The sequence below is a fragment of the Eufriesea mexicana genome, unplaced genomic scaffold, assembly GCF_001483705.2.
Source record: "Eufriesea mexicana isolate 0111107269 unplaced genomic scaffold, ASM148370v2 scaffold320, whole genome shotgun sequence".
Taxonomy (NCBI): Eukaryota; Metazoa; Arthropoda; class Insecta; order Hymenoptera; family Apidae; genus Eufriesea; species Eufriesea mexicana.
This window is the reverse complement of record NW_016908532.1, coordinates 742,399-754,598: the sequence shown is the minus strand read 5'-3', so window position 1 is coordinate 754,598 and position 12,200 is coordinate 742,399. Positions and strand designations below refer to the sequence as shown.

Genomic DNA, 12,200 nt, shown 5'->3' with positions numbered 1-12,200 from the left:
GTATAGGGATAAGTGGAGAAGGAAAAATACAAGCGTTTCCTGCGAGGTCCTATTTTCGAGAAAATTCACCACGAAACCTACCAGGACCGTTGAAACGACCGGTAGATGAAAAACGAAGACAGAGGAATTTAAAAAAAATTGGAACAAGAATATTGAAAAATTAATACGTATGTTAAAAGACAAATAAAAAATTTAAGTGGCCAGGCCATTAACGCCGAATACAGAATTTTGGCTGTGATGCGGACAAGTCCGTGGAGAATTAAGCGGACAGATTCGTGGCCATTTAAGCGGACAGCTTCGTGGACGTTTAACCGGTCAATTTCGAGGCCTTTTAAGCGGACACCACTGTGTATCCCAAAAATTACGTCGAAAATATTCGCGAGACGAAGGAATCTTCATTAATCACCGTGCCGCGAATAATGCGATGCAATAATTTTATTTGTTGGAAACAGAGAAGGAAATGTAGGAAAATATCAGATACAAACACGGTATAAACTTTCATGGGAATTTTTGGAGCGAATATCACGGCTTTTATGTTAATCTCCGTAATGACAATGTTTTCGTTTAATTTTCGATATTAAAACGGGAGCGCGGGCTGAGAGGAGCGGGGGTGTTTTAACGCTGGAAATTTTGCATGGCAAAATTTTCTAGCCGCGCGACGCGATACACAGGGAATGAAATTGTTCGGCATTGAATTCGGCTGCGTTTTAATAGGGCCACGGCGAAATATTAGTCAAACGCGCGAAATTTGCGAACGCTTAATAATCGAGTGTTCACACACTCGATCAAAATAAATACGTAACATGTAAAAAGGCTTTTTGTGTTTCAGAAGCAGACGAGAAATATCTCTATTAATTTTTTATCGAGTGTCAATGATGCGTTAGCACGAACACGAGCACCCTGATGCATCGTGATTGCAGCAAAATGTTTGAATGCTATGGAATTAGGTTAAAGAAATTTTTAGCAAAATTATTTCAGCTGAAAAATATATCGTTTCCAGGATGATAGACGACGACATAATCACTGGTGCACACTGTGCATCTAAACATTGTATTAGACACGTATATAGTAACATGGCCACGTGGAAACCTAACCTCAAATTTTCAGGATCAGGCAGAAGAAAAAAATAACGTGAAAAAATTGTGAGACGATTTTTTGATAAATTCAGACTTTCAGCAGGTATGAAGAAAAATAAAGAAAGATACCAGTGCTCAAAAAGTAGGAGCCAAAAATGATTGAGAAATTTCGATGTGGGTAATAGTAATTGCATCGTTATACTGAATAATATTTTTTTCATTCCATATATTCATATGTATATATATATGTCAAAAACTAATAGTCACGCAAAATTTTTTAGAAATTTGATTTCCAGAAGAGTGAATTAACGTGATAAATTTGTTACGTTATTACGAATCATTAATTCTGGATTAAACGTATAATTGGAACTAAAAACGATAGAGAATATTGATTTATTAAATTTTTGCAACATTTTCATCTTTCTGCTTTATTAAAATTTTATATATTGCAAACAACGCCTGACAATACCTGTGATGTCTGTATTTTTGATATTCCTGCGAGTTTCGCTGCTAAATTTTCGGATAATATTTTTGACACATCGAATGTATCGAAAAAATATATTTACATACATGTAAAAGAAAATGATTTCTTAAACTTTCTAAGTAGAGCCATTTAATTCTCAAGCACCCATCATATAATTATGTTTCTATTTTTATAGAATCGAAATTAATATTGCCAAATTATCGAAATCGGCAGAGATACCCGTTTCCCGAACCTTCGGCCAAATATTGCTTTATTTACTTTGATTTAACGTAATTAATTATCTCCAAATCTATCTTTACCGTTGACATAACCTAATAAAATTCAATAAATAAGAAAAATAAATATAAACAAGAAATGTAGAAAAATATTCTGGAACCTGTGATTATGATTGGCTCTGCAGTGTTAAAAGTATCAAAGTATTGACAATACGGTACACTGAATTTCGCTGCAGCCATGATATCGAAACACGAAATATTTCATTGTATCGAGAATACCTATATGCGCAGATATCGTTTTCCTATATATATATTTCACCATTCTAGAAATAAACATACATGCGTATTTACACGCGAGCATATTTCACCTTTACTACAGGTTTCCCGTCTGCCATGTATCATCCAATTTTCACCTCTTTTTTCCGCCCTGACTTTAACCCATGATTCGTAAAGTTGCAGGTTAGGGAATTGTAAACAAACGATACAGCGCCAGTTGGTTAACGTTACGTGCATGGAGATGGAGGCAGAAAAAGTAGAAGATCGAGTAGTCGCAACATGTCTGACGTTTGACACACGAACAAAAATCCATAAATAACAGGAACCATAACGTTCGGAATAGGGGAATCATGAATTAAATTTTCGAGTCTAACCTTATGCCTCGTGCTATCACCGAAGACCATCAAAGTTAAGAAGTCACGATATCGATAAGAAAGTGTTGAAATTAACCAAGCGAATTATAGGGACATTGACAAGAGCTTTTGCCAACCAACATAACATAGCACAGAGAAAAAGAAATTTCCACGAAGTATTTCTGCGATAGAAGGAAAACCGATGCCGCCATTTTTCTAACCATGAAATGAACTTTACAGCCTCGAAATTTTTCGTCACGATTTCATCAGATAAGAATAAATATGGCAAGTATAATACCCTGGGCATGAACTTACTACTTAAAGCTTTTAATAGAGCTTGATGTGCTTGCGATATTTGCTTAGAAACGAAAGTAATCAATTTTTACTAGAAACAGAGGGGTTGCATTGTACAATTACGTTACCCCATCGCCATGATATTCTGGATGAAAGCATTTTTGCTAAAAAATTTTCTTTCACGAGTGAAAATGAAATAAAGTTCTATTTAGCAATGAGATTTTAGGATATATATGTATAGTATGTGTTAATAACTATACATAAAAGTGGTACGAGTCAAAGATTGAAAAAGAATTTACTATGCATTGTATTCGTTTATATTAACAATAATTTAACAAAATAACGAAGATTTTGTAGCTTTAATCAATTTTCTCTAGACTTAATTTGCATAATTACCGATAGACATATAGGCTGTTCCTAGCAAAGGGTTAATTTATTTTCCTTTCGAAGTGTAATAGAGTTTGGAGTATTAAACACAGGGTAGAATTGCATACATATTGATATTTTAATTAATTTATAATACGTGTCTGCTTGGAATATAATATAGTTGTATCATACTTGTACAAAATATATAATGCACGTGTCCATAAAATTATAATTCATATTGGTAATTTATCGCATGTGCAACAGAGGAGGAAATAGAGTGTAAGAGCTAATGGAAAATAATGGTTTTTCGTTTATCATTACACACGTAAATTTGTTAATTTATTAGGTTATTAATTTGTATCGCAAATTATGTCGTTACTTTGGTAATAGTTGCAGCTATGAAAGTCGCGTATGTTGTTAAATATCGATTAGTTTCATCACTCGTACCACTTGAATTTAATGAAGTCAGAATCTAATATAAATTATCGTGAAACCTTCGAAAGGTAACGATGCAACTTCTCTGTAGCAATTTAGTCGCGAATTTCTTTCATGAATCAAGAGAGGGAAACATAAAAAGTCAGGGTTAAATTAATATGGTCCTTTAATAAGGGCAAAAACCAGTTCCTGCAAAGTTCGTTGCATAAAAGGTTAATTACTTAGGCGATTAAGCTTGCCAGACAATAAAGCGGCTGGATTAAACAAGCAGATTGATCGATTGAGCCTATCCCACCTCGTCCACTGGTCGTTTAAAGTGTAAAAATATTAACAAATATTCCCACTGTTGCAAACCTTTCTTCCAATTTAAATCCTTTTTCTATATTTGATATTTTTCCTGAATTTTTAACCGTTCATCTGAATTCCAATAATATTATCTAATAATATTAAATTAATATGATAAATATATTCTATTATATAAATTAATATCATCTGAGTCGTTGTTACATTGATATCACATGTGAAAATATAACTCATAAGAATAATACAATTTTTTTTATGCATATCAACCTTTCAGATAAATATAATTCAGTCAAATTAGTATTAGTAGACTCTGAATCTAATTAATTAATATAACTGTACCAATTATATAGTTTATCTCGAGTAAAGCTTTGATTCGAGGTCACTTTTTATTCCAACAGGAATTAACCTAAAATAATCATTTCGATTCACGAAGAAACTATGGACTTGCCACTTGATTTAAAGTAAGTATCCTAATTCAGACTCCTAAAGGTTTAACGAGAGACCAAGTCCAGTGACCTGGATAATCAGAGTAAAACGCGATGATTAACACGTTGAATGCGTTGGGGTAACCAGTGACCAATACTCAATTTGCTAGTGGCGCCACGTTGCGGAGATAATCTGTAGCGATGCCAAGCTTAATAAAGGCATTTGACGCAAAGGAACGTTCAATAAAGTATTCAATACCGTCATTCTTATTGCAATGTAAAAAAAAACTAGCGCATTATACTTAAACATATATTTAAATAATTTTACTTCTAACTCTACACTATACACCTATCATTTACACATAACAAGATAAAACAAAAGACTCATTCTGGGACTGTAATAAAGCGAGTTACTGACAAGTTACATAAAATTGGTTCAGCAGTCAAAGTGTTAATCGATCACCGATAAAAAAGGGAATAAAATTGAACAGCCATCACGTAATAAATTAGAACGTTTCACCTTCACCGATCAAGGGACATTAGAACCACGAAAGACTCAACGACTACGGTCCCAACGAGCGAGGAAAAGGGGTGCCACTCCTACTGCAAATTAACTCCTTTGATCAGCCTGGAAAAGAAGGAAAGCCCAGTGAATCCGTACAATCGGGTGGATTGGACAAAAATGAACTTAAAATGGCCACTCCAGGACATGGACGACAACGAGATCAACGCTGTTAACAGCCTGCCACAACTCGACTGTGGTGTGTTCCCGAAATCGTACATGGACACGTGTTCCTGCTGCCCTCGGGAGATCTTTGACAAACACAATGTCGACACTATTAATAACTACAGGAACATCGTACTCAAGGAAGATGATTGCTGCAAGAATCACTGGTCTAGAAAAGAACGATATCAGAAGATTAAGACCAAAGTTGGCAGAGCTATCAAGGTAATCAGACATACTATACAAATTTTATAAATTTGTTGTATAATAATTTTATACAATTTAATTCTTTTCCCATAAAAGTGCCAAATTAAACCAACTGGTTTCAATTACTGGAAATTATAGGAAATTTTTATTAAAGTAAAAATGTGATTATATATACCTGTTTATTGCTATTATCTTTGTATACTGCCTTTAGGTGCACATTATTGCTAAGGTGTGGAGTCGTTAGCAGATGACTTGTCGACTGAAATGAATAAAAGATTTGAATAAGTTTGGACAGTTTTGTATAAAAACATGGTAATTTTATGGCACTTTAAAATACGCATTTTTCAGAGACACAAAATATTTTTGATACGCGGCGAGTTACCAAAACTGAAGGAAGCTCTAGAGAAGAGAGGCTGGGTGCAGAAATACGAAGCAACAAAAACGAGAACTCTACCTTACGGTTAGTTTCCTTGCTTTTCTTAATTAAATCTTTTTCTTTACATTCTACTCTCTTTAATTAAAAATCGACCACGTAAACCCCGATGAAGTGCCCAGATGAAAAGCTGTCTTAACCTTTCCCTTACATATTTTTCTTCCCGCTTTACCATATTTTTTTAACGTAAATAATATCGTAAAAATTTAATTTGCCACCAGTTGTTAATACACAGCCGGGAAGGCTAACGAGCCGTGATTTATCTTTGAAAAACCTCTATCGAATTTTTAGGTAGCGTGGCCAGCTTAGAAGCGAGATCATTGGGTGATTTGACTCAGCTGGACGGCAGTTTAAACGAGAAAGCGGTAATTTTCGCTTTACTACGTCACAAATCGCCAGACTTTATATGGGATTGCAGAAATGACTTCGTCGACTGGCATCGTGGCCTCAGCAGTAATACGATTCTGAATAGATATCAAAAGCCTTCCGTCTACACTTCAAAGGTTAACACTTTACGAGATTCTGTCGTTCTTAACCTATAAAAACTCGCCGATAATGTAGCGTGCGATTAAACGCGAAACAACTCTCGAGACGAAATATAAGATGTCACTCGTGTTCGTTAAAATACTTACGGTTACGAATAATATAGTTAGGAATGGCTCATCTGCTGGAAGAGGCTCATTGGCTGTACGAAAAAGACGTATCGTCTGTTCTATTCCCACGAAGTTATAACCTAAGTAGAGAGCCGAAAGCTTTCCTCGAGGATTTTCGTTTAACCGCCGTCGCTGGTTTACTGAAGTGGTTCGTCGAAAGAATGCAAGATGAACCGAGTTTGTCGGAGTCGGAGCATCGTTCGATTCCAATGAGTCGACTGGAATTCGCTATAAAACGCTGCGAAGAATTTATTGCTTGCGAAAACCACCAGAACATAGATGAAGACTTCGTCACCGAGTTCTCGGAAGAGGAATGGAATTCCTTTTTGGACGATTACACCGCGGCCGTACACGAGGGGGCTGAGATCGAGACTAACACGGAGAAGAGTCGCGAACAGTTACAAGTACCGTACTGCTTACTCCTCTGTAGTTCCTTAGCGCTAGTGTACGGTCAAACCCTCGTATCCAAGAAGGTTCGGAACCAAGATAAGGTTATGGTTTTAAACGCATATCGAAGTTTACTAACGTAACCGTGTTCTAGTATGTATAATTCTTGATATACGAGTGCACGTGTGTTGAAATACACGGATTGTGATACGAAAATTGTACATACGGAGATTTCACTGTGACAATGTTTTAATAACAGGACTAAACTGGTCAAAATAACAACTTTTAGACTTCATATTTTTACAGTTGCGACAAATATGCAACTGCTGTTGGTAAAATTAATATTATCTTTTATAGAAACGTAATTATATATGTATTTATTTTCACCATACTATATTTAAGTATATTACAAGTGTAGAAATATTTAATACGAGGAAATAGACCCGTTTCGAAGTTACTTCTCTATATTAAAATGTAATCTGCCAAGTAATTTCGATGCAGGCGACTAGCGTGCAACTTTTCGACTTTATTACCGTCTCGTCAATATTTGATCGTGTTGATTAGAAATATTTCGACGCGGCAAATGCAACGCTGACGAAATTGAAAGAGGTCGACCCGCAGTACGAATTAAACGGAATGAGGAATATGTGGATCTTGAAACCCAGTGAACTTTGTTGCGGCACGGGCATCAGTATATCTCACAGCTTAAAGGACATATTTCGAAAGATAAAGAGTAGACCGAAGGATTATTTCATCGTTCAAAAATACATCGGTAAGTGAAAAATTCATTACCCTAACCTCTCCATGATCTCATATGCTCCTTTCAATTTCAGAACGTCCACTATTAATATACGATACGAAGTTCGACATAAGAGTGTGGTATCTGGTCACGAACACATTCCCTTTAACGATATGGATCTTCAAGTAATTAATTTTTAAACTCTTCAACCGATATTTATTTATTGATGAATTTTTATTTATTTTCTGAGATGCATAAATTAAAATTAAAAATAGAATTTCAACGAGATACAAAAAGACTGTTATTATTCATTAAAGTACAAGATGTTTCTTCACTCTATTTTTAATTTTAATATATGCATCCTGGGAGATAAAGAACGTATAAAAATTTCCAAATGAATATTCCGTTTTCTCCAATTTTCGTCAGTAAGTGTATTTATTAAATTTCCAAACTGAATTATCGGGAAATAATTTTTTATTCCCCGAAACAATGTTCAACGACATGGTTAGAAGAGTGTACGTGGAGATAAAAGGATACGTATCATTACGGGGGTGTACGTAAAAGTTTCGAAAAGGGATTTCCCAGAGAAAAGCGCTTTCAAAATTTCCTTGAAAGAATCTTCTCGACGGAGATCCGGCTAGATTCCATCAAAGAATCTTCCCGATCCTTTTCTATCCTTTTCCAGGGAAGGACTCCTCCGATTCAGCTCGAAACCCTACACTTTCTCAACATATCACGAAGCGATTCATATCTGCAATACCGCCATTCAGGAGAAGTACGACGAGGAGAGGAGGAGGCGGAGGAAACGTGGAATTTCGGAGGAAGTCGTAAAATCGATCCGCGATCAAGGATGGGACTGCGAGAAGCTGAACGAATATTTAAAGTAATCTCTCCACCAGTTTATTCGTTGTACGAGAACTTTCGGTTATCCGTTCGTTACGCTTGATGGCGTTTGATGATTCCGAGATTGATAGGGCCGATGCTCAAATTTGCTCAGAATCCGTGTATTTTTTCTGTGTAATCTTCTCTCGCCTATCACTCCCCCTATTGCCATTACCTTCGCAAAGGTATCTCTTCGATCGCTTACTTCCGCTTTCCTAGCGATTTAGAGAATGTTTCATGATTACAATGGTTCCCGAAATCTTTTTATTATTAACGTGATTTCGTTTATAAAATTCTAAATGCGATTCTCGCGTGTTACTCTGTCATTATTCTTACGGGTACCTGGCTATTTTTCTTGTGAAAATTCCTTACCTGCTGTGAGCTGATTTCGTCTCGATTCGAAGTTACCAGGTTCGCCTAATTTTCCATGTAAAACGTAAAATCACAGTCGCAATAAGATTTAATTACTGGTTTAATTAGTATTAATTCAAGGGCTAATACTGATTCATACTTTGCAGGCAAACAGGACACGAGGGTGATCCGTATTACGAGCAGATCTACTCGAAAATGTCCGAAGCCATAGTTCTAACGATGCTGGCTTCCCAAGAACACATGGACAGACGGCGATGTAGCTTCGAACTATATGGGGCCGATTTCGTAGTGATGGAGGACCTCTCGGTGTGGTTGATCGAGATCAACACGAATCCCAGGATGCACCCACCCAGCTCGAGAATTACCAAACGCCTCTATTCCAATGTTCTCGAAAGCTTGGTGAAAGGTTAGCAAACTGCGAGCTATAGGATAACGTAGACAGAAGCAAGTTGTCAGGAACCGAGACTGCGGGTGAAAGTTTCCGAGGATAGCGGTCGGGACAAGTCAACGAGATTCTGGTTTTCCTTGCAAATACTCCAACGAGCTTTTCAAATCGTCTAGCATCGACTGATACTCCCGTTGCCGGGGTTCGATTAAGCAACTTTGTTCGTCAGAAATAGGAATCACGAGGAGGATCTGCTCTTTCGGGTAGACGCAACACGCTTTAACTAACGTCTCAGTTCCCCCCTGATCAAACGAAGGACGAATATCGAAACCTCGTTCTTTTGTTTCTTTGTTAAACTCTGCTGTGTAAATACAGAGTGCTTCTCTCGCTAGAGAGACTCGGGGACAGTGGCACAAAAACGTGGCAGTAGAAACGCTTTGTTTGTTTATGCACTGGGTCGTGGAAGTATATGTACCTTTCCAATTGTCCACTTCAAATGATTGCTACTTTTTTTACAAAAAGAGTTCAGACATTTTTATCCGCGGTAGTGGCTGGTGTATTAACTAAGCTCTCCGTTAATATAAATCTTATTAAGGAGTAACAATTTCGTATAACGAAAATAGGAATTTGAAACTTTTATGAATTTAATCTGGTTTGTAAAAGGATGACGATCATCCCAAGTCTGAAATATTAGTACGTATATACTGTCAATGGTTCTTCACCATAGCCTAATGGGCCGCATGAAAGCGATATCAATTTAATAGGTTATGTTAAAGGCCAATTCACAAATTACCCATCTATATTAACACGACGTTCCTGTTACCATGCTTTTGTGGTAGCACTGTCTTTGACACCCCTAGTGGCATCACTGAACATTTAAGTACAAAATATTTAATTATAAAATATCTTTCTTTGGAAATCACTTTTGAAAATTGTACAAAATAAGGGAAGAGCTTCAGTCGCCATTTTTAACCGCGGTAAATTTATAGGAAACAAAGGAAAATTGCTCTACCTACGAAATCTGTTAGCTCGGTTAATCCAGTGCTAGTATGGTTTCTACTTGCTTCCAGTCTTTTTCAACCTCTCTGATTTTATACTCGAAATCTCCGAGCTCTAGCACGTTAGCGCAAATTGGCTCGAAATACGTAAACGAACTCGAGTTCGAAAGACTCGTTTTCACCATAATTCTTTAACAACTTTAACATCGACCAACGCAGCGTGACATTCGAGAGGATCTAAATACGTGAACAGTTCGGGGTAGTCGGAGAAAAGTAAATGGCGGTGTACAAAGTAGTCTCGTCTGAACGAAATGGGAGGGATGAAAAGAAACGGTGGAAATCGTTGGTTCACTTTCAATTTGTTTCAGTGATAATGGACGTACCGATGAATCCGGCTGCTGAAACGGGTGGCTTCACCCTGGTATACAAGCAGAACATACCCGACTTCCGACCCTATCTCGGCCCTTGCCTCTTCGTGTTCGGCAAGTCGATAACGCTGCAGGAACATCCGCGAAAACAGGAAAAGAGGAAGAAATGTGGAAGCGGTTGGACAAAACAACAGCAACAGCAAATGCGTGCATGGACCGCACCACCGATGATTCCACGCTTAAGAGAGCCAAAAATCGTCGATTTTATCGACTACTTGAACACGGCTCGTTGTACCGCCGCCAACTGATAGCACTCGTTATCGACTGTGCATTCGACCGATCGTTGCCGGATCATTGCCGAATCATTGCGAGATATCTGATAAATCAAGGTGTACGAGAGAGAACGCGGCGTAGTTTCGTGGACGAAGAATCGTCTCCCTAGAGATTAGCGAATGGGAGCAATGCACTCGTAAACGGCAGCTGGGCGAGAAGAATCAGGGAAAAGTCGTTAAAGTCGAAACGTCCTAGTTTTTCCTGAAAAGTAGAAATCGAAACAGTTTCGGTAGATGCGCCCATTCAGCCTTCATCGCGACCTGTTAAAAAATACACTCCTTTTTGTACGAGGTTGCCCTCGACGAGCGTTATTTCAAGCCTGGGAATCTTGCTGCGACGGTGGCGACACGTGGACAAAATCCGTACTTGCGTTATATCTGGGTCGAGTTTGTTGCAGCTCGGGAACATTCGGGGCTGGCCACGATTTTACGACTTCTCCTCGTCTACTTGCCTAACTCGAGATCGCGAGCACGTAGCTTCACGGGAAAAGTCAGCTGCACCGTTCTGTAATTAATGGGCGCAATAGACGAAGTAATCAACGTTGTCATTACCTAGAGCCATTGTAGCCTCCCTGTTTCTTACGGCTATTTCCTGCCAGAAATACCAACCGAATATGCTAGCCGGAGCTACAAAGAGTCCACTGCTCTCTTCCCGTTAAGGCTCTTGCGTCATCCACGATGCAAATTGTGTCATCCTTATGTATAAATAGTATACGAGGCTTTACGAGTGATTGAGTCCGCATCAAGAGTACCATGTGTTTGAACGAGAACGTAATTCGTCGCTAAAGATCCGTCGGTATTAGATAGTTTGCCGTTCGCATCGTAACGGAAATCAATGTTCAATCATTTCCGAGACTCGTAGCTTCGAACAAGTAGGAAATCTCGATAAATTTAGTTATTTATAAGATCCAATCACATTCGTCGATATCGAATTTACGAAGAAATTAAAACGCATCGGGATTATCGAAGATTCCTCATTCGCTTATCGTCGTTGTTAATAAAGCGAAACGAAATGATACGAAATTTATTTCACTCGACGAATTCCGACAGTATCTAGAAAAATAGCGAAAAGATAAAGACAATCGTTTTATTGATATGTACATACAATAAATTTATTTACAAATAATACAATAAATTTTGACGTCGTAAGTTATTCGTTCTTGATGATATATCTTAACAAAATACTACACTCTTACCGATTATTGTGCCGTGCTGATATTCGAAAACTCTTTGGTCACGGAAATTTAATGTAAATGTAGGTAATATTCAGTTTTACCCTGCGCAAATATTCACCCAAAGAATGTTATCGATCATAGGCAATGCGATTTGCAAGTGAAACCGCGCTGTATTATCGTGTCGGGTATTTCCTTCCTTCTCCTCGTCGTTTATCTTTTCTTTCCTCTTATACAAATATTACGTTAGCTACTATTAAAATTATAAAACACATCGGCCGTGTCGCAGCGAACGACGAACTTCCATCACCGTGATGCATG

The 12,200-nt window shown here is 37.6% G+C and overlaps 1 protein-coding gene across 1 annotated transcript; it reads left to right on the top strand.

Moving 5' to 3' along the window:
* The first annotated feature begins 2,292 nt into the window (after positions 1-2,292).
* On the top strand, positions 2,293-10,683 carry LOC108556255 (tubulin glycylase 3A). The gene is made up of 11 exons (XM_017912268.1): positions 2,293-2,339; positions 2,451-2,580; positions 4,934-5,176; positions 5,507-5,618; positions 5,883-6,094; positions 6,241-6,648; positions 7,196-7,403; positions 7,465-7,555; positions 8,056-8,253; positions 8,771-9,030; positions 10,376-10,683. The coding sequence occupies exons 1-11, from the start codon at positions 2,293-2,295 to the stop codon at positions 10,681-10,683; spliced, it is 2,217 nt and encodes a 738-aa protein (XP_017767757.1).
* The last annotated feature ends 1,517 nt before the right edge of the window (positions 10,684-12,200 follow it).